The following is a 26,968-nucleotide window of genomic DNA, read 5'->3' as shown; positions in this document are numbered from 1 at the left end:
CTCTGATCCTGTCCTGGGAGTGTCTCATTGTTGGATGCAACAGGCACTGTTGCACCTACCTCTTGCAACCACCCTCTGCAAGGCAGTCTGACAACCACAAAATAAAGCCCTCCTTTCTCACAGACATGTCCAGTATTAAATAACATCCTCTCATCCAAAGTAGGACAGATCCATGCACACCTTGCACACATAGAGCCTTACAGGAACTTTCGTACACAGGGTATTAGACCCAAAATATTTATGCAGAAATATGTATATATGCATGAGTTTATATTCACACAGAATTATGCGGCACCGAGGCATTTTACAGGCTTGTCCTCTCCCTGTCTCCACAAAGACTGTCTCTAATGTTTCAGTGATGTACCAATTCAATGTTTGCATTCCTTTTTATTGTGAAAACTACTGTATGATGATTGACAGTAATATTTCCTGTCTGTTATAAGCAGCACCAACAACAGATTTTAATTTCCTTAAAGATGAAACCCATATTTGTTCTCTCCGAAGGCAAAAAAGTGTATAAAACATGTTTCCTGATGAGTAATTTCTGGGCATGATGTGATGCCAGTCTCAAGCCCTGACGCTGAAAATTGTTGTTCTGTAAGTTATTACTGCTAGTTCTTCCTTTAGCCTGCAGATGAGAATGCACGTACTAATAACTCAGCAGAATAATACATGTGGTAAGATACTCAGTAATATTCAGCTTTACCCATGCATTCCTTCTCCTGTTTTTGTACAGAGTTCCCCTTCTTCTTACAGTTAAGCCTGGACATATTTTTCTATTTTAAATTTTCCAATGATTTGTACAAGAGAGTATTAAATTGCTGAGAGGCATATTAAGTATTACAGCTCTGTTAAACTTGAATGAAGCAATGCAAGTCTGGAACACATTTAATAAAGCTGCAGCTTGATAAGCAAACCTTCTCTGCTGAATCTGACATTCTTTTGCACTAATCACCTATGTGGAAGAGTTGCCTCTAATTCCTTTATTCATTTAACTTTCTCACCCCAAGACTAAAACCAGCTGCAGTCCTCCCCTTCTCTTGGCACTTTGTAATTTAGAACATTTTCCACAGCCTTCAGAGGAAGGTGTGCAGGAGCTGGGCACTGCAGAGGCTGAAGCTCTATCCTCATGGACTCACTGGAGCACCCCGGCTTACAGTTTTCCAGACTCTTCAAGTTGGAGAATGAGCACATGGCATGCTCAGCCCTGAGGAGGACTCACAGTGAGCATGTGGAAGTTGTATCAAGGAAACACCTATGTCAGTGTGACTGCAGGGGGAAGAAATCAAACCAGTCCACTCAGAATTTCCTGGGAAAGCCTGGAGACTTAAGATTGATTTTTCCTTTTTTTTTAACCTTTTCTATTATTTCTTATAGTTCTTTCACTTGAAAAGCCCACAGGTCACCTCCAGGGTGATTCACATCCTTAATTTCACCCACAGGGACAGTGGTGTGTGACTAGGCTCCATGAGGGAAAGCTTGTGAAATGCAAGACCATTACAGTGGTGATGTAAGGCTGCAAATCAGTGTTGATGGATGACAACTCTCCTAGAAGGCTTTGCTTTGCATGTGGGTTTCTGCTGGTGGTGTACCTCCTCACTGCGTCTGTCCTTTTCACTCACTGTACCTTCTTGCCTCACTGACTTGTTCTGGCCTATTTGCTGTGTGCTACACTTACATTTACCATACCAAATGAATTAAGTCAGAAAGGTTATGAAACCCACTTCACCAGAGATTTCACCCCTTATGAGGGGCCTGTATAAAGTCTCAGACCTGTTGATAAAACAGCAAAGACAAAAACCTCCAGGCCTCTATGATGAAAGCTTCTGCTTTCATAAATAGCTTTATTATAGTCAACACTTCTTGCCTGTGATAGCCTCTTGCACAGCCCTAGACTCGCTCTTGATCCTAAACTGGACGGGAAGGCTGACAACAGCAGAGCATGTACACAGCTACATGGCTGCTGTACTCCTGGAAGAGCTCCTGACAGCCACTTTATTCTTAGAGCTGCACCTGTGGCTAGTCAGTGAGCCCAGCAATTCTCTGGCAAGATTTAATTCTTCTGATTAACATCTTGATACACAACATCTTGCAGTAGTTTCATTTTAAGCAATGTGAAAAGTGAAAATCAAACCTGTGGGTACTATTTTCATGGCCCTCCAGCCAACAGCGCTTCACAAAACAGAAGCTTTTCTTGGTGTAAGCAAGAAAAAGTGCAAGAAGCACTCCTTTTGGTGGAAGTCTGTCTGCCAGAGGATGCAAAGGCTGATTTTTTGGAGTTGGCAAACTCAAGGGGATTTTCTCAACTGCCTTGACAGCTGCCATCAGCACAGCAAAAATCATGACTGCTGCCCGGGACCCTGGACTTTCCCTGGAGTGCAGCATGGTACAGTCATGTCTGCAGGGACTCCCGGTTCCTCGTCACCAGACTGCTACCCAAATGATGTCTGTGCAACAGCCTGTTTCTCACTGCTCATCCACTTGACAATGTGTCCAGCTGCACGTTACTGCACTAGGTACCACCTGGGCACTCAGCTTCATGCCAGGAGGAGCTAAGGAACGAGAGAGGAGAGTGAACAGGTAGAGGTGATGATGTGGTATCTGCCAGGTAGCAGCAGGCAGGAGAGGACACAGGTTTTTATTCAGGAGAAGGGCATATGGTGATAGCAAAACAGTAGCTGAAGGATTGATGGTTGAGTCCTTGAGCTTAGTGAGAGGAAGCTGGGTGTCCTTCTCCTTTAAAGTGAATGTACAGTAAAGCGTACCCATGCCGTGTGCCAGACTGGCAGGACAGAAAAAGAAAGCTGGTCTGTGTGAAGAGGGCAAGTACTGTATTGACAGCAGGAGCACAAGGTTCCTCATGCTTTTCTGATGACACGTTTCAACCCAGATCAAGCTCTTTAGGAGTGAGCTGCCTCATGTGTCATAGCCCTCAAATCCTTGGCCTCTGCACTGAGACTACCAACGAGAATGCCAGCTATGATGGTGGGTTTATTTTCACCAGACTGAATGGACTTCCCTCTCATTCCACAGAGAGCACGAGACAGCTGTAAGTTAGCAACAGCTTTTCCTTGGAGAGGGGCCCGAGGCATAAGATTTAAAGCACCTAATGTCTCTCTGTGCCCATATCCCAGGATCTATGTTCTGTTCAAACCAAAATAGCAAACAAGGAACCACGGGTGAATTCACTTAATGATAACTGCCCATGCCCCATGTGATGCTGCTGCAGGAGAGGTAACAGGAAGAGGGAAAGCATGGCAGCAAGGCTCCTATTTAAAGTGAGAAGGAAGAGACCTAGGCTCCCGTTCCTGAAGTGTAAGACTGGGTAAGTGCCTAGCGAAGCTGGGATTGTAACAGTGAATGAACTCTCAAGAGAGAGATAAGGTTTAGGCTATTCATCTTTTCCAAGCTTTGATGTCACCAGAAGAAAGGTACCATCTGTGCAGAAGTTTAATTTACTCTTCCCACTGCCAAAAGTCAATAGGAATACAGTTTTGCAGGTTTGACACTTGCTCATCAAAGACTGTAACAGCCCCAGCCTGGAAAAGACTTTTCACATACTTGGTTTCTTTGGCTGACTCTTAAAAGTAAGTTATTATCATTTCAGTATGCAGCAAGGCGCTTCCTCGCTCTTCCTCTCCTCTGCCCTCGCTGTGATCTCCAGAGATGTGGCCACTCCCTGGTTTTCCTCTTCTAACATCCTGCCACATCGCACATCACCTCCTGCCTGCAATCTCCTGCTTTCCCCGCTGCCTGGACGCTCGCTCCTTCCAGCACTGTCTGCCTGGCAGCCCTGGCTCTCCCAGAACCTCCCTGCTTCTGACAACAAGCCATTTCCCCTGCTTCACCCCCTCGCCGGCCGCCTCGGGCTGGCCCAGGGCCTGCAGGTATACAGGGCACGGCGGATGCTGAGAGAGGGAGCGGAGCACCCCGGGTCATCGCCGCCGCCAACGCACAGCCGAGTAAACCCGCTGAACCCAAGCGAAACAGTGGGACGGCTCCCACATCGGTTTGCTTGGAGACAGCGGAAGCCACCCCAGCGCTGTCCCCTGCCCGGAGCCTGGGCCGGGCCGGGCCCGGCCGGGCTGTCACGGCCGCTGCCGCGGCTCCCTCTAGCGCCCGCCCGGCGCCGGGCCGAGCCCAGCCTGGCCTGCCCCGCCGTCGGGCAGCCGGGCAAGCTCCGGGGCTGCACCGAGGGGGCAGAGCCCTGCCGAGCCCCTGCGAGGAGAGCCTGGCTGGGCCTGCCCACCGCCCCCCACGAGCTGCGGCTCTGGGCAGGACACGGAGCCCACCCCCAAACCGCGAGAGATGCTGAGGGGAAAGGGAGGCCACCACCTCTCGCACGAGGAATCATCTGCTCGCTTCCCCCGCTTCTCGTTAGAGAAGCGTTTTTTTCCCAAAACAGGATGTTGGGCCAGGGAGAGGTAATGTAAACAGATGCATTCTTTGAAAGCTTGCAGTGCATTTTTGCGGAGCATAGGCTCTGCAGTGAAATGGGGAGAGCCATGAGGTGTGGGAACAAAGGGCCGAAAGAGCAGCAGGAGGATGAAAACCCCTTCCTCTGACAAAAGTGAGTCAGCCCAGAGCCTACCTTGACGTTAGTGCTTTTTCTGGAGACACAGAGGGCACAAAGTTGAGATTGAGCGGTGAAAAAAACCTTTAAACAAAGCTGATACTGGCTTGTTGCTAGAAGAAAGTCTGAAACAGTATCACAGACAGCCTGCGTTCCTCTTAAAAGTATGCAGAATTGGTTAATTTGCACCAGAAGTGACCTTTGCTGATGGGAACAAAAGGGAAGAAAGGATCCCATCTCTGTTCACATCCCCACAGAGTGGCTCCAGCACCAGAAAGCAAATGACCTCCAGGGTTAATTAAGCAGTTTCACCTGGACCCAGCACTATGTGTGCACCCAGGCTGAGTCCTTTCCCTGCTGCTGTGTGCTCCGGTCTTTTATGAAGCATGGGTTTTTCACAAAGTGTGCCCTCAGCAACAGGGGCAGTGGAGCCAGGGAGGCTGTGACTGCCCTTTCTGCCAGCTTCCTTGGGGACATCCAGCTGCTTAACACCCGCACCAGAAGCAGCTTTCCTCACCTCCCATTCTACAGGCCTCTGATCCTATTCCTCACAATACATCTCATGTCTTTCCCCGGTTCTCTGCTCTGGTCTCCAAACTTCTTTCAAACTTTACAGAAGCAAAATCCTTCTGTCTTTTGTGTCTAAAACCCCTGTGTGGCTCCAGAGAGCTGTAGCTACTGTTTCGAAGCTCTACACATATACCTGCTACAGTTCCTGTACAGTGCAGAAACCTAACACATGCTAACTGTGTAACTGGATTGCTATGGTGAGAGCTTGCCATTGCCCCAGTTTTGCTCCACTTTGCTATTTCACATTACAGCTCCCTTTAGGGTGGCACCTTCATGCAGGATCCATTTGCCCTGAGCATGTTAACCACCACTACATAGTCAGTTTTCAAGCGTTAAGTCCCAAAAGCTTCCTGGGGAAGGAGATGCTGAGTCCTAGTGCAAGCTTCGGAATTCTTTGTCTTTTTGGATCTCTGCCTTGTCTTCTCTTGAGCAATGCAAATGGGAATGATGAGTAAGGGAATAATACCTTTTGACTCACAGGACTAAAGCAAACTGCTTTTGGAGGGACAGGCTACAGAAAACAGTGGATACTTGGATTTGGTTTGGCTTGGCTTGCTATGTTTTTCTAAAAGGCTGCATCATCTAAACTGAAATGACTGGCATGCATGGGGAAGAGGGGGAAAGAAGGAAAAGCAAGCTAAGCCCAGGCATCAAGTACTGCAGTCTAGGCCTCCTCAGCAAGAAGCTTCTGCTGTTTAACCTACACTCATCCACCTCTTGCATAGGGCTTTCTTTGCATATGTGTTGTGGTTTAAGCCCAGTCAGCCACTCAGCTCGCTCGGTCAGTCCCCCTGCCTCCTCGCCCCTGCTCTCGGAGGGATAGGGAGGAGAATCGAAAGAATGTAACTCCCACAGTTTGAGATAAGAGCAGTCCAGTAACTAAGGTATAACAGAAACCACTGCTGCTACCACCAATAATAATAATGATAAGGGAAATAACAAGGGAAGAGAACATAATTGCTCACCACCCACTGACCGATACCCAGCTTGACCTGAGCAGTGATCTAGCCCTTCCAGGTAACTGCCCCCAGTTTATACAGTGGGCATGACGTGCTGTGGTATGGAATAGCTCTTTGGCTGGTTTGGGTTGGGTGTCCTGTCTCTGCTTCCTCCCGGCTTCCCCTCCTCCCTAGCAGAGCATGAGACTCGGGAAGTCCTTGGTCTTATATTACTGAGCAACAACTAAAACCATCAGTGTTATCCGCGCTGTTCCAAGGCTGAAAGTCAAAAACACAGCACTGCACCAGTTACTAAGAAGGAGAAAAACGACTGCTACTGCTGGACCCAGGACAATATGAAACATTTTTTTGGTCTCAGTTGCAGCATCTACTGCTCAGTTGACCATTAACACTGTGACATAAACAGTATTATCATTACTATTTGTCATTACTATTTGTCATTACTATTTGATCCTCTGTGTTGCTTGTGAGAGGAGTCTTCAAAGGTATGATGTGATACTGCTGGCTTCACAGTGCTTAAGGGCTGGCCAAACCTGAATGGATATTTTGGGTAAGGTGGGGATTACCTATCCTGTTTCAAATTACTTTTCCCAGCTCACTATCTGGCAGGAAAACAAGGAGGCTTTCCCCATGAAAAAATTCTCCAGGGAAATTCTCAGTGCCTCCTTTTCATTTCCAGAGGAATACAAGCTAGTGCACAGTCTCTACGTGGTTTAGAGCCACATTCAGCTGCCTTCCAGTGGCACTGGGGCTTCTTTCTGAGCCTGGGAATGACTCAAGAGGAGGGAGGTAGAGGCCAAAGTGCCTGGGGCATGCTGGATAGTTGCCCCTCAGCTGGATTTTAAGTGGTGTAGAGCACTTGCTACTGGGATCGGTGTGAAGCAGAGGAGCACAACTCCCGCCTGCAGAGTCTGCGTGTGAATAGGCAAACATCATAGGCATTTGGTTTTGGGAAGTCTGGCTCCACTGCAGGCTATTGTGATCCCTGTTATTCAGGAATTCTACAAAACCGTACCAATACTCATAAAAGTTTTGCAGAGTAGATAAATACTGCACTCCAGCCTTTGCGGTGAGGGGGAAAAGGAAAGCTTTAAGTAATTAAGCCGGGCCACACAGCGATTCGGCAGCAAGCTGGGCCGCCAGCTGTGTGGGGCTCCCAAAGCAACAGTGTCTCTGTGTCCTCTTCTGCCACCGAGAGCACCCACATGGGTGTTGAACCCTGGGCAGCAGCTGGGAGGGGCTCTGGGGAGAGGGCATCTCAGGACCACATACATTTTTTAAGGAAAGAAAGGGCCTGACCTTCCTCATGTTAGCACGAGGAGCAGCAGCTTTCTTATAAGATGCTGACTTGTGGCTAAACGCATTTTCCCGGGATTGCTCCAGCAAGCTTTGCTATCTGTTTTGCACTTTCTATTTTGCAGAGAAGTTAGAAGCTCTTAACTCCGGTCAGAGCTGTTCTTCGCCAAGGTTTTGCCAGCACCTCCGTTCCCTTTTCTGTGGTGAGAACAGAGAAATGAGTTGGGACCATCCTCCAGGAGCTGGCTGCAATGCTTCTCTATACCTACAAAAGACAGAAATGCTTTAGACTCATTTGGGGTGATGGGTACATGCCTGTGAGGGATCAGAGTAAGTCTGAGACAATCCCCCTTCTCCCAGACAAAATGAGGACATTCTCTTTTCTTTCTAAGAAGCCAAAAGCTTTTTTCCTTTGACTCAAAAAGACATTGTTTTGGAAAATCAGAGTTGACCACATAATAATTCCATCTCCTTCTCCCAGTTTTGGAGAGATAAGACATGCGTGATGCTGCTTGACACTGTGATATTTGTAAGACAAAATAGAGGTCAAATTTGCTGAATGTTTTCCAAATTCCAGTGAGGTTTATCACAAAGAGACCCATGCATGTACCCAAGTGCTGTGACTGACAAGGGCTGGATTGTAGAGTCACTAAAAAGCTCAGTTTCCAGCCAGTGCTGATCAGCCAAATCACGATCTTTGGGGCAAAACCTGCTGGAAAGCTACAATTATGCAGAGATTCCAGGGAGTTTTCACAGCAGAGTTTCTGAAAAGAAACCCCATTGTGTGGAGATGGGTTTTCATGCTTCAAGGAGCAGCACTGTCCTCTATCAGCACTCTCCTGCTTGGTCTGGTGAGAAACAGTCCTGAGCTCAGGTCCCCGTAGGGCAGGCAGGCAGAAGGCTCCTGCCCTCCCTGCCCTGCACCCTGACACCTCCCCTGGATCCCTGCAGCCTCTTTGGAAGAGAGGCACAGCCAGGCTCTCCTTGCCAGCTTTCTGTCCCAGGAAGTGCGGGAAGAAAGATTTTTCCCACAGCCAGTGCTGACAGGTCTAGCACAAACTTGTCCAAGGGAGATTTGGCAGAAATGCCCACCAGCTAGCTGTGACTGAGAAACTTGCTCTGTTTCCCTTGCCCCGTTCAGACACTAGCCTCCAGCGCCGCTGCTGACACCGAGCGTGCTCACGCTGGAGGACTGACACTGTGAAGACATCTTTGCACCCTGATGTGCTCACCTGCCAGCACATTTCAGCCTCCCGGCCCGCAGCCAAAGGGAACAGATTTGGCAGTGCTAAGCCTCAGTTCTTTCAACAGAGACAGGCCAGGACTCGCCCTAATACTCTGAGCAGAAACTAGATCTGGAGCTGGGATGGAGCTGACACCTGCAAGGTGGGCGCTACTTCAAGAGCCCTTCCTCAGTAACAAAGTTTAGAGTGAGGCTCAGCAGCTCATGCTCCTCCACAAAGCATGGGCACTTGGACAGAGGAGTTTGGATTATGTTCATGTTTGCTCAGTCTTCCTTAAGATGGCCCCCAGAAGACATCAGCAAGTTTTAATGATGTGTACTGTCCAGGTAAGGGAGAGACTGGGAGAAGATGAGGGGAAAGCACCAGATCTCTCAGCTGAGAGGTATATATACCCCTGTCTGGCAGCTGGAGTAGTTTTCTGCTTTATGGATACACCAGAGAAAAACAACTATTCAGTGAGCTGAGTCTTTTGACTCTGTGTTGGTGTTGGTTGCTGAACAGTTAAGGAATTGCTTCATGTTCTGTGTTTCTAAGCACTGCGGAAAACCAAAGGAAAATATGACTTAGAGGACATACATGAACACAGGTTTGGTAACTTTTCAGATAGGCTACAATGGCCACATATTGCAGGACAAAATGTGACCATATTCTTGCAAACAGCTAAATTTACAAGGTGTGACTTCAGCCACCCATCCATCTGCTTATCTGCTCTTACTACTGCAGGATCACCTTTCCCAAACATAAAGCTACCTTACAGCCATGCCATTTCTGCATGCATTCATTATGCAACTGAACAGATAAGACTAGGAAGTAATCTTTGTTCCAAAAGAACATAAATGGTCTGTTGAAGGATTAAAAATTCATTAATATTTAGGCAGTTACCTGAGACGTTTGCAGAGTTTCAAGGACAAGGTAAGGGAAAACAAGTCTAGGTAGCTAAAATTTCCTGTAGTACCTGTTTTGCCTTCTGAAATCTAGGTCTGATCTTAGAGCAGGAAAGACGATTCAAGGATTAAGACACTTGGCTAAATTATCATCAGGGTTTTTTCACAACCTTCCTGTGTGACATTGGGAATATCACTTACCCACTTGCTGCATCCATTCCCAATGTATGAAATGAAGATAATAGCATTTCTTTACCTCCACTGTGGATCAAAAGGATAAATATATTAATAATTTTCCAAAATGCTCAGACAATATGGTTAGTGAAGAAATACCCTACACAGATTGACCTTGGGAAATACACCAAATAGGCCTACGGTTTGTTCATATACAAACAAATGGAGTAAGCAAAAATGGAAAAGGTCTACAGCTCTTCAGTGAGACATAGGTGCCTCGTTGCTTCTTCTAGCACATGTCTCCAGCATGATCTTAGGAATCTGGTTTTCTTTGGGGAATCAGAGACTAATGATTATAGCTGATTTCCCCTCCCTGAGCTTACAATCACATAAACTGGATTGGAAGCTTCTAGAAGAGAAATTCCTGGGAAGCCACACCCTGGCTCTTATGCCTGCCATGGGCTGTGATTGCCTCTGTATCTTTCCTGCACCCAAATTAGAAATGATTACGAGTTCAAAATTGGGAGATGCAATTGGCCTTTGCTACCTGACAATGCTCCAGTGAGCTTTGAGGTTATGAAAAGTCTCCCATACCATCCTGGCCTAGTAAACTGGAGAACTGAAGGAATGCCTTCCCTTGTGCACAGTAACTGAGTATTACTCTGCTCATTAGCAGCACCACTGCGCTGAGAAGGACTCATTTCACTCAGCTTAGTACTTGCACTCAACCTGGAAAGAGGTCTGCTGAAGGATCAAGCCATGTCTCAAAGCAGCTCCTGCACATTGGATACAGGTAGAGCCTGATACTCTGCTAGGCTTCTGGGGTAGACTGGCAATTTGGAAGCAGATTGAAAAAGCTCCCCCAAATGCTGACTTAATAGAAATCACAAATCTGAAGCAGCATTTGATTTTGAAGCACCATCTCAAGTTTTCCAGATGGGCCAAAGCCACAGAGTGGGCAGTTTGTGTAACACTTCTGTGGGGTGCTCTGTAGCATCCTAGTATTTAGACCATTATTCTTAATCCCAAGCAGCACTGCCTCCATGCATTTCTGCTAATCTCTACTTTTCATAGCACCAGTTCCCTTGCGGTGTAGCAGAATTCTTTAACAGGAGCCCTTTCGTCCATTGGATTCAAAGAAGGGAACAGATGGATGGCGAAAGTTTGCATAAAGCACACTGCTACCATGCCTGCTTGACAGTAGCGTTATTAACTTACCCTTTCAGCCACAATCAGTTAAATACAAAACCAGACTTGCATTCTTCTTTTACATACTCAGAAAAGGAAATCCACATGTTTATATTCACAATCCCCATTCAAATACACCATTGGTCAAATCTCACCATCTTACAGCATCAAAAAGGCCAAATATGCATTTGCAGAAAACTTCCCCCCATTCCCATCCTTTCTTGCCCCCACAACAACCTTCCACTCCACCTCCAAGCTCTTCCAATATGACAGTATCAGACGTTAGTTCTGAGACAACCGTTGTGGTGTGCTGGTGCTTCCATTACACACATTTTTTTTCCAGAGCTTAGAACTGAGTGTTGAAGTTCACGCTGCAGTTTGGCATGCAGTGCTGTTTCTGGGCAAACCAAAGAAAATGCATTACAGTTTTCCAGTTGCAAGTGAGGCATCAGCAACTGATTTATGCTGGTCGAGGTTTAACTTTCAGCCTTCAAAATAAGATGCCTTCCATCCACTCCTAATGCATTGCAGTGGATTTTTTTTCATATCCTAAATGGCTTTTTCTCATGGAGCTGCCTTCCAGCACCTTTCCCACAATACCTGTGGGCACCTAAGCAGACCCTTTGCAAACACTCCCTTGGAACTGACCCTGCAGAAGCAGTCCTGGTGATTTCAGCACCACCAGACAGGCACTTCCAAGTCTTGGTAACACCTTTCTTGTTTTTCCCATGGAGTCTGCACATGGAGGTCTACATGTAGCAATGCTCGGTTCTTTTCTCTGGTCTTGGTTCACATAAGCAGATTGATTGTCAGTGTTTTATATGTTTGCTGAAGTCTATACAATAAAGCCTGATTGCTTGAAAATAAAATAGAAAGAATGCTGTGGTACAGTGTTACAGTATTATAGTGCTCAAAAATGTTGCTGTGTTGTTTTAGGCTGTGGTCTAACACCACAGATGTTCCCTTTCTTAAAATGGAGGGAAAGATCAGAGCACCATTACCCCTAATTGAGAATTACAGACCTGTATTTTTTAAGAAGATGCACAGCTTTATTCTTTGGTGGATGGTGTTTTTTCATTTGCTAAGAGGATCCAAGTTGGCATGCAGTGTGGTTTCCTTTGTTAGTCAAAAAATCTACCTTTAAATAGTTTTATTATGTCAAGTATTGAAAGGAGGAAGAATTCAATGGCTTGAATCAACAGACCTGTCCTCCAGTGTCTAAAATCTGTGGTTTTGTTTGTGTTTTTATGATACCATGTACCATTCTATAACATTCAAACAATTCATCAAGGACCAATGATAAAGAATTGCAAAGAAATTCAAATGCTTCAAATACACCATTAGTTTCACATACCTTCATTCTGCTGAGATACATGTAAGTAGAGCACATTGCAAATACCTGGACTTAGCTTTGCATCACCAGCACAATTTATGTGAAAGAGAAGTAAATTAAACAGGAACAAAGACTACACCATTTGTCACTGTCACTGAAAACTTAAGACTAAAATTCCTTTTTTCCAGAATGCTGCATTTTAGCAACGGTTGATTCAATTTTTAGTGTGAAAGCACTGATGTTTCACTTACATTACAACATCACTCTGGACTATTGGGGCTGTTATGCCTTGCCATCAAATACCAGGTCTAGTAAAACACAGTGTGTGGGGACCAAGCTGTTTCTCTCCTGGATAAAACTTGTTTTTCATAGCAGCCACAAAGCTCATGTACTTCAGGGGTACTTACTGCACTTCTCACCTGAGTAATGTAATTCTGACTTCACTCTCATACCTCCAGGCAGTTGGGGACACAGAATAACCCAGGAGCAACCTGCCCCAATCTCACTGCTAAAGCATGACTTTCAGATGATAAACTGTGCTGTATCTCATCCTGTTTTGCCAGATGCAACTGCGGTGCCTTACCCATAGCTGCGGTACTCAGGCAGTAAATCTAGCATAACCAAGTGGACTATGGTGCTAGGAAGAAATGTACAAGTTTTATTCTTAAACATCACTGGACTGAAAAATAGTCATATGGCTTATTTATATTTCAAGAGATGGTAGTGAATAAGTTAAAGAATATTTCACCTCAAAACATACCTTGCTTTCATTTATAGCTAAGCTAATGTACACATATGTTTTCTTATTTTCATAAATGTTAAGCACCCACCTTTTTCCCCCCACAAAGATTCACAAGTACATGCATGGCACTTCCTACAAGCTGTCGTGGGCTAAAGGCTTACAAACAATGATTTCTTTTTTGAATATGAAATATTAATCAGACCAAAATATAATAATTTAAATCAACTTCTTCCTGAGCAACTTAGAATTTGGAATGTGCTGAAAAGTTTCAATAAATAAGTCAAAGATTAACCAGCTTAAAACGTACCTTTTAACAATTAAGTAAAATATATTTCATGACAGACAAAGAGGCTGTAGAACCAGGAATCTTAGATGCTATGTGACAGATAAATTTATGAAGTACCATTCAAAGAGGAGAGGCCAGGTTGATTGTTACGAAAAATACAACGACATTAAAACCTAGCGAGTAAATCATTAAACAGGTTTTGTATTTAGGTTATAAGTAGTGATGGCTGAAGATACCATTAAATAAACAGATAAAAACAGACTTTACGGTAAGCGGCAGTGAACTTGCAGGAAGGGTGAATGTGTTAAGTGACTGATTATTCTGTTACAACGTTGGCAAAAAGGATTCGAACAGAATTTCAGGAAGGTGAGATTATTAGTTTTCTTTCCAAAATATAACAACTCCACAGTGTGTAAACGAATCATCACTCTTTCAATGTAATTTCATAGAAACCACTTAAAATATACAAAGCAGCAGATTCATATTTTAGCTAATATGTTAGTTGTTATCTGTGCCATTTTCAGCTTTCTTTAATGTGCTCCCCCACAGTAGTGCATTGCTGCCACCAACTTGGGATGTTAATAACGAGAACAGAAACTTCTACATAGTATTTTCTGGAAGGTTGCATCTTGTCTTAACATGATTACACTTCTTTATTTTTGTCCTCTGCATGTAGGTACGGAAAGGCTGACTGGTGATGAAGATGGGCCACAATGTTTATTGGCTCTCAGCAGGCTCATAAAAGAAGAAACCCTTCGAAACCACATTCTCACTTAACCCAGGTTTATATGCCGTGTCCATCACAAAGTAACTTTTGCTTGTTATTGCAAACCAAAGTATGACCGTGCAGATGGCAGACATGCTGCTAGGGCAGAGCAGAATAGGAAACGTAATTTGCTGGTCTTGAAGATACTTGGACTCTTGTGCCCGTTGTTGCCAGAGTAGTTAGCAGGCGCTGAAGTCGATAATAGAGCATTATTCCTGACAGAGGAGATGCAACAAACTCAGCCCTGCTTCCAGGACAGGAATTAATTGTTATTATCGTCTACCAGCCTGCTTCCTCTGGCAACAACGGCGCACAAGAGTCCAAGTCCTCTTCAAGACCCGCAAATACCCCCTATTCTGCTCTGCCCATTGCTGCATGCAGGTCTGTCACTTCTTCACCATCAGTCCTGGCAGACTGTCAAATAGCCAGCAAGCCCACAGGTCACAGGGAACCCCAGCGACACCCACCTTAAAGACAATAGCATGTCACATAACTAAGCTATACCCCTTTCCCCTCCCAGCCTCCAATCACCCCCTTTCTAGTGTTTGCTGATAGTGACTAACAAGAGCAGCTTTCACAGTGGCTCTCTTAACAACATATAATTGAATTGTTTTTTATTTCACAGAGCATACCTTCTTTGTTTTATCATTCTGAAGTATTTCAACTAGAGAAGTTGAAATCATCTAAGTTTTTTTAATGAGCGGCTTTTTCTGTATCTCTTTGGATTTGTGACCCATAAGAATAAAAATCTACAAAACCCCTTCCTGAACAGGAAAAAGATATGCTGCACCTTTTCTTTCAGAGTCTAATAAAAACATACTCAGCTGCAGAAACCAAACTCTACTGTTTAGTTAACTGCCTTGCACTTTGCATTCACTGACCTGGTAACTTTTTCTTGCTCTATGAAAAAGAAGGGTTCACCAAAAAACATCTGGTTTCTGTAACTTGCCTTATTTCCACTAATACTAATTTTTCAGACTAGTAGCCTCGCTCCTCATGCACAGGGTAATTCAGAAGCCATTATCTAGGCCCCTTCTGAGCCTGTTATCCTTGGATGTGCGCAGACACGGCAATGGGATACCAGTGTGTTCTGGGCAAAAAGAGGTACTCTCCCAAATGGCTCACTACCTGTAGTTCCCACTGCTGGTAGCTAATGCTGCAGTGGTATGCAATGAAGACTTGTTTCTGGAGAGACATGAGAGTCTGTAAAATTCACTTTTCAAGACTGCCCAATCTATTCTTTAATGTTTTGCAGGTTCCTAGAGGACTACTGCATACTCGAAAAGTTATTTTGTGATAGACAGTAGATACTTTGCTCTTTGAACCATGCTATAGCAACTATGCTATAGAGCCAACACCATATGATGAATCAAACCTGCAAAACCAGGTATCTCCTGGTGGCCCAGCATGTGGGAATGGTCTCAAATGTTTCATTTCAAATGCTGCTGCGCATTAACTCAGTTCCTTAAGGAATTACTTTTAATAATAATTAAAAAAAAATCTTAAGAAAGCTGGAGGGGTCACCAGAAGAGAAAGGATAGGTCTTCCATCCATCACCTTTTATAGATATCCTCTAGCCACTTTTCATCATCTTCTTCCTCATCATCTATCGGTTCCTCTGTTTCCAGGGGAGAAGGGATGAAGAACTCAGGTCTGGGACGTGGTTTCCTGATATGAGACTTCAGTCCAAACTTGCGCTTTAGCAGGTGGAACTGTTCTTTGACATAGTAATAAAACTCATATTCGTATCTCATGCGTTGGTAGAGGATCTGTATTGCTTCTGGAGAGGGGACGGTCTTTTTCACTGTCACAGTCAGATTGCCAAGTTTCCTATGTTCTGTAAAAGAAAACAAGCAACGTTGTGGGTGCTGATTAATGAGGCCAGACCTAAACTTTTTTAATGATTAAGGCATTGCTCTGCTACATTACTAATTCAAATGAGCTCAAGCTGTCTCCCTAATAATAGATTTACTTTTAACAAGAGATGAAAAAATACAGATGTTTTAAGTCAGACTTGCATGTTTAAATACAGCTACTTCACACATGGCACTTGACATTATGTGATGTCACCAAGGATTTTAATCATCAATGAACAGTTAACATGCAAATTAGGTCATACCATTTATGAACATAAACCACATGCAGAGAAACCCATAATCTTGCATAGCTTTGGAAATTTTGCCTAATGCATGTGAAATATATATCCAGTACACAGCTGAGCTGAACTAATCAGTTATTTCCTGTGTAGCATACTGTGTTGTGTCTCAGTGGTGCTTTATTATTGCTCAAATCTAAACAGGTATTTACCAACCCAACTCCACCTAACCCCAAAGCATTGTTAGCATTACCATGATTCCTCAGGACCAAATGTACCTGATGACATTCTTGTCTTTTTTTACCTGTTCATTAAAGCAGACTCATCTTCCTATCATGACCTGGGACTGGAATATTTCAGTATGTTTTTCTTTACGTGACAACTTTTGCTTCAGTAAACTGAAATAAAACACCCTTATTGTTGATAATGAATTAGAGTTACAAGCAAAAATACTGAATTGCCTCTGCCTCCTCTTTGGAGGAGTACATTAATCTCCAATGAGATTAGTACAAGGTGTAAAGCCAAATCTCAAGGCAATCGTTTTGCTGTTTTAACACATGGTAATAAGCTGCCAGAGCATCCTAAGTATTTCCTTTTTCTTCAAGACAGAAATATAATTGAACATGCACTGTGAAGAAGAGAACAGAATAAGCTAGAAGTACTGATCTGTGGCATCACTGTATCACCCCTAACAACTGCAACTTTCTGTAGGAGTAGAGGTGAATGTCACACTGATGAAGTACTAGCTTTATAATTAGGTTTTCTGAAAGCTCAGTGCTTCCCAGTAACTCTGAGAGAATGTGATGCCTATGGAAATGACTGTAATAGCCTCAGAATACACCCGTGTCCAGACACAGCAAGATGAATGGGCTTGCATGGAAGCAAGCAGGTGTCAGTGAGACATTAGTAAGAAACCTTTATAATGGCAAGAACAGATAGGTAGTGCAGTGGAGCATGCAAGTTACAAAAGCTGTGTCTCTGGAGGATTTTAAGACTAGATTCATTGATTCTCTCCTGAGGGAAGACTAGGGGACATCTTAATGCCATTTTCCATGACTCTAAACCCAATAGATTAATTTTAGTCTGGTCAGGCCTTACTTCACTTCCTTGCTCTTTGCTACAACAGCAAGGTCTGCATGGAAAACTGATGTATTTATTTTTTTGTTTCAGGATGTCTTGGCTTCTGCTGCTCATTCTTTCCTTAATATTTAGATCCTCTATTTGTACAGTCTCAAATGCCAAACAGAAATCCTCATATGCTACATGACTACATAGATGCACTGTTGCAGTGAAGAAGAGCTGGATTTTGATATGGAAACCTAATTCTTATTGTAACAACAGTTCTGCAAGTTGGAGGAATTCAAAAGGGTTGGGCCATGAAGCACGGCAAAGAGAAAACTTACAAGGAGGAAGCAGGCAACAAAGAACATTTCATGTTTCCAACCGGATCCCAGCAGCAGTGATCGCCCTCCCTTTCAGGGGGAGTCCCTGAATCAAAATGGGATTTTATCATGGGCAGGGTTTCTCATGTGAGTAGTCCAAACCCAGGTCTTCTGAAGCACCTGCCAGCAAAACTAAACACATCCTTAGCAGTTCTACAGTGAAACACGTTTTCACAATCACTTACGCATACTGCTAAAGGATGGATTGATGGTTCCTAGTAGGAAAAGTGAGTTGTTCTTGGGATTCCACAAACACTATGTTTATCCAAGAGAAATAACAAAAAATAACTTTTTAGGGAAATGAGGAATTTTAAGCAAAGACAAACCCATATGTTTCAAGAGGTAATAAAAGGTGAGTAACCCCAGCTAGCAAACACAAGAGGAATGATCTTTAAACAAAAAGTTGGTATTTGCAATATTTTAAATCTTGAAAAGTACAAGAGAGTCGTAGAGCACAGCTACGTGAACCTGAACTGCTTTCTTCACATTTTAGAAGATATATATTCATATAGCTTAGAGTGTCCACACCTATTAACACATTATAATTTTCAGACAACTGACACACATTTTCCTTCTTCAGAGTAAAGGAATTGAACTAAAAAACCATGAAAGCCATTCATTTTAATAATACTGCATGAGACAGCAAGTGCTGCTGGGCCGGACATTCTCATATTCATTTGACTTCATTCCGTCACACACATCTGGTGCAGAAGAAAAAGACTTACAGCTGAAAGAGGTATTTTCCCTCTCAGTTTTGCTTGCCAATTACAGCAATTTGAACTGCTGGAAGAATATGCTACAGAGGATAGGTTGACTAGCTTACTAAACTTAATGCTGTTCTAAAACACACACAAAAATTATTTGAAGGATTAATTCTGTTTTGCATTTGTACTTTTAATTCCTTCTCTAAAGGAAGAATGGTTTTCATTAGTTGGTAACAGTTAAAACATGCTGCTCTGTAATTAAATGGACCTTTCATGCTAAACTTTGTAGTTCTTTACACTGAAATCTCTGTCTCTACTCATATATCTAACTAATGAAACAATTTGGTACACAGAGTTCTTTGTTCTTTAATTACACTGCTGTATGGTGGTATATGCTCTGTAACTACTGACTGTTCATAGTTTATTAATTTGTATAGTTTTATTTAGATAGGAGTAAAAATGATTAAAATATACAAAAACTAAATTAAAAGTATCTTTAACGTGCTAGCTAGCTAAGAAAAAGTGTAGAGGAAGGATCATGAAATGCTTGCATTTAAAATAGACATTAGCATAGAAAGCACTACGTGTAGCTAGTGAATGGTGTGAAATACTTCTGGTGAAATACTGGGTTCCGCAAGAGCCTAGTCTCTTTCACACAACTGTTACCCATACATTACAATAGACTAACAAACGTCTCATCATTTTTAAATTATCGGTCACGTGTCCAAGTTGCCATTGATGGCTATTAGATGACTACAATGCAGAAATGACACTGTACTCCGTCTGTCCTTGGGTGAGAAGGTAACTGCTGCCTTATGATTACTGAGCACTTCAAGACATTCCTCTTTCTGGTGCTTAGCTGGTAGCTCCCACCAGCTTTGCAGCCTGGTTTTCTTTACAAACTCAGCAGCAAATATACACTACTAAATATTGCATTTATTAAGCTTAAGCCTTTATACTGCTTGCCAACTTCATTTTTATTTTACATAGGTTATTTCTGTCACAAAAAACTCCATTTACCTCGCTGCAAAAGCTCTTTACTTATACAGTCCCTCCAGGACTCTAAGCGGGAAAAGCCACTTCTTACAGCTCCAGTTTCCTTTGGTGGCTGCTCCTCCCAGCAGAGAGAGGCACTTGTGTTATGGCCCAGGAATGCTGCCAATGATGACAAGGTGAAAAGCAGTAGACTGTTTTCTTGGGGGAAGGTCAGTGTGGGACAGGAGCAGCCAAAGAGGAATTTACTGGTGGTGTGCCAGGCAGGCAGCAGCCCACCAGCCAGGTGCTGCATGCTACCCTCATGGTGGGCAGCAAGAAAACAGCAATATGTACTCCTCCTCTGAATTCACAGTCATCATCGCATAGAGAATGCCTGCGTACATTCAATTCTTTGCTCTATGCACCCACCTACCTCCATAGATGTATACATAGAAACATACACACTCTGGAAGGCTACAGGAGCAACGTAGATTTTTTGGCTCCAGTTGGTTCTTGCAGTACAATCGTCAGCAACGCCAGTGTATCAATAGTTGTGAGGCACTGGTTGTCAGATCGCATGAGTTGGGGCTGTGCCTGGCTGCAGGCTAAGCCTTTCGATAAAACTAGTGACCTTTGCATGTTCTTTTGCACTTGATTTTTATTTAGGCTGGTTTCTAATCTGAAATATTCTTAAAAGGCTCTTTAATACAAATATGGATGAAATCACTGAACTGCCCCTTGAAGTCACCTTAACCACCTCTCCTCGTCATAAAAGCAAAATGGAAAAATTAGGTAGATCTGGCTTAAAGCCAAAATAACAATCTGCATACGCTACACAAATCCAGCTGTCCCGCCAAAGGACTCCTGTTTTACGACCTTCAGAGAACTAACCATATGGAGGGCAACAAACTACACCATTTACTTTTTAGGGTTATTTTTTCTTAAACTATGTTTGCTTTGGCATTCCTTTAAGTTACTTAAAAAAAAAAAAGAAAAAAAGTACTATAGAGTAATCCAACCTCCCAGAGCAGCCGGCTCGTGCCTTAAGCTCGTGCTTAAGCCTAAATTGGAACACAGAGATGGATAAGAAAATGAAACTCTTTTGGGTTCCCAGGTGATGAATATTTTACTATTACTTTTCCCGCTTTAAAAAACCCCAAACAAGCTAAGAAAACTGCATTACTCACTGCAGCAAACCAAACCATAGTGAAAAGTATTTTTTATACTTTGTGGCTCAAAAAAACAACCTTGGATTGCCATATTTAGATAAAATGATCCTAAAAACATTCTCCACCTCGAAGGAGAATTTTGGAGTCTCCAGTGCCCCACCATTTTGGTGGATGCGAGGCAAAGGTTTGCTCCCCAGGTTGAAGCCACAGGGAGCCCAGCACCCTTGGGGCTCCGGCAGGGAGAGGTGAGCCAGGCTGGAGCAAGCACAGGATGGCTGCAGGCGAGGTAAGTGTGGGCCTGCCCGGCTAATACTCGCAGTGGAAAACCGCACGCCAAGAGTTCTGCTGCTCTAAGGTTGTGTGAACACGATGGCTGTCACAGATACAGTAAACTCATTTCCTGGAACTACACGGGGAGGCCGGGTGTTTCAGTGCAGTACGCAGCTGAGCTGTAGCACATACCTTCTGTTCCACGGTTTTAAATGGAAATAAATGTATGTCACTGTGGTCAGATGTGATGTACGAATCGGCAAGGGCCTCTGCTTGATTTGCCACTCGAATGATCACCGGAGTGCTAAAACAGGGCTCTGATGGCTATGCTAGAAATGACCTCCCCCCAGAATATCTAACAGCAGCGCAGCAGAAAAATTTCTGGCATAATCAATTTGCTTTTCAAACTTGAAATTTTTGCTGGGCTCTTGAAGGATACCTGGGAAAGGATGGTTTGGGGAGAAAAGACACTGACGCGTTTGGCTCACATTCCACCTTTCCAATAGTCATGTGCTGCTACTGCTCAGGAGCATGCCAGGCCCAGGGCAGGTCCCAGGTCCCTGGCAGAAGGAGGCTGTACTATGTGACTGCACCATGTACTATGTGACTGTACTATGTGGCCACACCATGGCTGTACTATGACTGAGCACTTCACATAGGTTCATAGACTCATAGAACGGTTTGGGCTGGAAGGGACCTTATGGGTGCTAAAGGAAATCAGGGACAGTGGAGAAAACCTAACAGAGTCGACGACGAGGAAGAGGTGCATTAAAAGCCAAGGTGGATGGAAAAGTAAGTGGTAATTTGTCCCATAGCATTTATTAGTTTTATCTGTCTGAAATATTATGAATCCCAATTACTAACCTTCTTACTGCTAGTTTACTGTCTTCTCCATTATTCATATCAACAAAAAAAGGTGCAATTTTTGACAACATGTAGATAAAGATGTGACACTCGTGTGCATACTGAGGACAGTTATGCTAGGCTCACTAGCAATGCTTGCTTTGTTTTAGCATTTCTGTCCTGAATTATTGTGCTGCTTTGATGACATGCAATGACTCCTAACTCCAGGGCATTAGCAGAACTCTAGCACACTGGCACACTGCAATGCTCTGTCTCCCTAAAGATCAGATACAGAGTCACAGAATCATAGAACAGTTAGAGTTGGAAAGGACCTTAAGATCATCCAGTGCCAACTCCCCTGCCATGGGAAGGGACACCTCACACTAAACCATGTCACCCAAGGCTCTGCACAACCTGGCCTTTAACACTGCCAGGGATGGAGCATTCACAGCTTCCAAGGCAACCCATTCCAGTGCCTCACCACCCTAACAGGAAAGAATTTCCTTCTTACATCCAATCTAAACTTCCCCTGTTTAAGGTTTAACCCGTTACCCCTCGTCCTATCACTACAGTCCCTAATGAAGAGTCCCTCCCCAGCATCCCTATAGGTCCCCTTCAGATACTGGAAGGCTGCTATGAGGTCTCCATGCAGCCTTCTCTTCTCCAGGCTGAACAGCCCCAACTTCCTCAGCCTGTCTTCATATGGGAGGTGCTCCAGTCCCCTGATCATCCTCGTGGCCCTCCTCTGGACTTGCTCCAACAGTTCCATGTCCTTTTTATGTTGAGGACACCAGAACTGTGCACAATATAGGTCTCTCTAAAAGGACTGTTTTCCAGGGGTCATGGAAACATCCAGAACTTGACAGATCTGCAATCCTAGGCACATCAGATGTCTTATCAAACGGGGATCTTGGGAGCAAACACACAAGGCTGTAATTAGCAAAGACATTGCAAAACGATGGCTGCCAATGACAGACTGAGCTCAGGGAGACAGTTACAGCAATGCTCTTTCTTTTTTCTTACCACTACAATGAATAAGGAAACCAAATGGAAGAATAATGTTATTATTAACCTAATATAATTTCATTATTAACATGGACAAAATGTAGAGAGCTCAGAGAACGATACCTGGTGGAGAAAAACAGAGGGATGACAAACCAGAGATTAGCCAGGAAGAGCTCACAGAGATAATCTGAAAGACAAATAATCAAACAACTACTAATGCTCAAGGATGTAAACACCACTGAGTCATGGCACAAAATCAGAACAAGAAAGGGGGGGGGGGGGGGGGGAAGTTAGTTGATAAATGTAAGAAGCACCTTGAGCCAATAAGGCTGAAAATAACAAAAGAAATATCCTCCTACATCATGCAAGTAACATTACTGGGGATATGTTGCAGAGGTCCACAATGTACCAATGTGACTGTCAACTGGACAATGTAACAGCGACATGCATTCAACAGTGCTCTGAAATACAAGTTAAGCTACTGAAGGCATTATAACACTATTATGAAACACTTGCCCTATAACACAGCAATGCAAATAGGTAAATTTCTCCATACTTTGAAAACAGCTACAGACTTTGAGGTCTCTTCTCCAGCCGTTGAGCATTTATCATGGAATCTCAGCTCTCCTCTGGGAAACTTCACGGTCCTATGCCTTCGTTCCTACCAGTTCAGAGCTGTGGATCCAACAATGGGATCTCAAGCTGCACGGTCCATCTCAGCTGTACCATATTGTGCCTCTGCTGCTGCCCCAGCCGGGAAACAGGCTGTATCTCACACATGATCAGATAACAAATCTCAGCAGGATCTTCTAAGAAACTTCTTTATTTTGTACACTTTAATGCTGCATTCCCAGTAAGGGAAGTTAACAAAGAAAGAAAAAAAAAAGGCTGAAATTGAACCCATACTGGTAGAGAGAAAATGTGTATTCTTGAGAATGTGGTCAGGTACTTTACCGCTGTTAAGCAACTTCTAAGTTGAATTAGACAGAGTTGGAGGTGCCAAAACCAAAGTCATCTGTAGAGGAAATGCCAGGATCGTCTAGTCCAAGTTGCCAAAAGAATTGCTATGGTTGCAGCTCATATGCAATTTCCAATTCATTTTCTTATAGCTGTATAAGTATTACTGAACGGATGCAGTCAAATCTGGATCTGACAAAGCCATAATTTAAAAGTAGGTTCTCACAGATCCCTTGTGTGATCTGCACTGCATTGCACAGTAGCTTACACAGACACTAATGTTATGCAGAGAGAAGAGAGAGTTCCAGTGATGGAGACAAATTTCAGCAGCACTCACAAGCAGGAAGAGCTTCACCACAGGTATGTGATGCAGCAAATCTGCAGAGATATAGCCTGGGACTTGAGAACCTAGAGCAGGCATCTCACTGTTATGCTCTGAGTCACAGCAGGCTGCTATCTGCGATTTTTGTCTGCAAAAAGGAAGCAGTGGAAGACGTATGCTCTGCAAGCTTAAGATGTCTAAGTGGGATGGAGCGAGGTGGAGGTGTTTTTATTTCCATATATAGTACTGGTGAGTGCAATGCTGGCATATAGCATGCAGTTTTGTAACCACATCCTAAATCAGAGAGGGTACGAAAACAGCCTCAGAATGAATACTGGGGTTGGAAGGGGCACTTTACAGAAAGATGATCAATTCATTCTGGTCAGCTTACCAAAAATAAGATGATTGAGAGGTGATGTTTTTACAGCATCTGCATATTTTCCTGGTGAGAAAAATATGGATACTGAAGGGCTGGAAGCAGAAACCAGAGAAATGTGGATTGGAAGTAACACACAGCTTTTTTAAGTGGTGAAGGTGGTCAGTCACTGGAACAAAACAAAGAGCTGATCTGCTATCACTTGGCATTTTTGCATCCATGCTGGGTAACTCCAGTTTGTGATCTCTGTGCAGAAGTAAGAGAAACTTTGTGGCCTGTAGCACACAAGAAGCAAGCTGAATGACCCAAAGGTTCACTTAAGTCTTTCACAGATTCAAGTTCCAAACATCTTGCAAGTGTAAGCTTCTATATCAAGAGCACCACCTGTGAAAGCCTTTTAGTGAGTGCCTTTGAGATACCTCATGTAAATACCATTTTTGGAAGACATATGAACACCTAACATGCTACCTTTTCCAGTCATCAGCTATTCAAGACTAGCTGTCACCACACTGCACAGCATCAGGCCTTGCAGGCATGTGAAGTAACACTACACTTCTACATTCTATTCTGAATTTTTTTACTATGAGGGTGGTAAAATACTAACAGGCTGCCCAGAGAGGTGGTGGATGTGCCATCTGGAGACATGCACAGCCAGGCTGGATGTGGTTCTGAGCAACCTGATCTAGTTGAAGATGTCTCTGCTCATTGCAGGGGGGTTGGACCAGATGAGCTTTGGAGGTCCCTTCCAACCCAAACTATAGTATGATTCTATGATTTTAGTTTTTTTTAAAAGTTCGAGAACATGGTCTTCAAAAAATACTAATTCTAAGTATTGCCTCTTCCTGTGTTCCAAGAGCATAATACAAGTGCTTATTTATATAGGAATAACTACTGAAATGAGAAACAAAAGTAATTATACTAACTAGGGATAAACTAATGGACAATAATAAAACTTATGCACCACTGACAGAATATACAGGACTGGAAAATGTACATTACTGCATGAAAGCTGCTATTAAAAGGGGGAGGGAGAGAAGAGAGAGAAAGCTATCAGTTCCCTTCTCCCTTGTGAGAAAGTTGCCAGGTCTAAGATTTTCTCCCAACTCTCTCTGCACACAGACAACTGAAAGCCCTGAAATAGCTTTACTTCTTATTATTGCAAGTTACAGGCGACCAAGAGAAACTTCTCTCTTTTGCCCTTTGGTTCTTATGTGTATAATGAGCGACGGAAGGCGGCCAGGGGCTGAGGCACTGGCGAAGAAGGAAGAATGCTACCAGAGCAGAAATAACACACTGTTCCTTTCAAGTTCAGACCCTCCTGGCCCACAGCCTGACTGCCTTGGCCAGCTGCCAGGGTATCGGGACAAAGGCTTCCTCCTCTGTCCAAAACCGAGGAAAAGGGTCTGTTGTTTAACACAGGCAGACTTGTTTCAGCAAGAGAAAACACTAAAAAGAAGGGGAATTATACTAACTGGAAGTCTTGAGAGAGGAGAGTAATCTCCTAGTGTGGCTAATGCAATTCTCACCCCATGCTTTTCCTGGAGAGGGAACGTCTTGATTCTCTGCTGTTCAGGCTAGAAGGCAAAGTGTAACATCTCAACAGCGCTAAGCCCCAAGACTGCCAGGGTCTTCACATCCCCCAAGGTTACTATGAACTAGAAACAAGAATGTATCTCTCCGCCTTCCAGGAAGCCCCAGACGACACACTGCATGCCTGCACCACTAACCTTGAGTGAAGGGTGAGCATCCTCACTCATAAAAAGACAGACATTTCTATGCATGTAGCAGACATTGAAGCGTCTGGCAGACAGATAGGCCATTTAGCTACCTCAGAACTTCACAGCAACCAAGGCTCCTTCCTGCTGGCTTTCCACAGTCACTAAACGCCAGTCAAGGTGAATTCACACCTGGGCTTTTTGCCATCTCCGTAAAAGATCTTGCAGCTCTGGTCTGCGATGAGTAACTTGGGACACTTGGGGTTCACTGCAAGTTGAGAGGTCGTGCCCCTATCTGAAACCTCTGAAGGCAGATGCTGTTGCAGAGGTTACACAGAGGCGCAGTGGCTCTTCATGCCAACCTCTGTGCCTCTTTAGCAGCACAACCACAGGTGACGGATGAGGACTTGAAAAGGGTAGAAGATAATCCCTAGGCCTAGTGTATCTGATTTGGTTCTGAGCACCAAAGCGCTTGGGTGAGGAGAGCTACCTCAGAGCCTGCATTGCAGGATGTAGTGTCTCAGTGAGCTGTGGCAGGAGACTTCCCCCAGCAATTAGTTATGTCTGAGAGCTTTCGGAAGCAGACCCTAGTTCAGGGAGAAGCGTGATTTTAATCAGTTCAGGTTAATATAGGTGAATACAGGACATTTTTTGGTACTTAGATGCTGTTCAAACGCCACCAAGATTTACACAGCCATGTACTTGCTCTGTATTCCAGGCAATAGATTTTCTTCCTGAAGGAGGGGGAAATGACATTTCTGACATGTGCATGTGTGTCGTGGTTTAAACCCAGTCAGGTAACTCGTTTGCTCACTTCCCCCCCCCTTTCTTGCCCTCCCCCTGCTCTCGGAGGGACGGAGAGGAGAATCAAAAGAATGCAACTCCCACGGGTTGAGATAAGAACAGTTTAGTAACTAAGGTATAACACAAATCACTACTGCTACCACCAATGATAATAATGATAAAGGAAATAACAAGGGAAGAGAATACAACACCTCAGCACCAGCTGACCGATAACTCGCCCCCCAAGCCCGACCAAGCTCCGACCGATACCTCCTCCAACCCTGCAGTCTCCCAGCC

At 43.9% G+C, this 26,968-nt stretch overlaps 2 protein-coding genes across 2 annotated transcripts in view; both read right to left on the bottom strand.

Annotated features, from left to right (window-relative positions):
- TAB2 (TGF-beta activated kinase 1 (MAP3K7) binding protein 2) overlaps positions 1 to 26,968 on the bottom strand; it is a 313,346-nt gene that overhangs the window by 129,683 nt on the left and 156,695 nt on the right. The gene's annotated exons all lie outside the window — the stretch shown is intronic.
- Positions 15,475 to 26,968, bottom strand: part of UST (uronyl 2-sulfotransferase) — a 168,155-nt gene continuing 156,661 nt past the window's right edge. Inside the window, exon 8 of the mRNA XM_061471522.1 lies at positions 15,475 to 15,852. Within this exon, the coding sequence (XP_061327506.1) occupies positions 15,569 to 15,852 (284 nt within the window). The 3' untranslated portion in view covers positions 15,475 to 15,568. The remainder of the gene's footprint in view (positions 15,853 to 26,968) is intronic.

Source organism: Pezoporus flaviventris, unplaced genomic scaffold, assembly GCF_033815535.1.
Source record: "Pezoporus flaviventris isolate CSIRO_AGI_PZ_B2104156 unplaced genomic scaffold, CSIRO_AGI_Pfla_v1 ptg000066l, whole genome shotgun sequence".
Taxonomy (NCBI): domain Eukaryota; kingdom Metazoa; phylum Chordata; class Aves; order Psittaciformes; family Psittacidae; genus Pezoporus; species Pezoporus flaviventris.
This window is presented reverse-complemented; position numbering and strand designations above follow the sequence as displayed.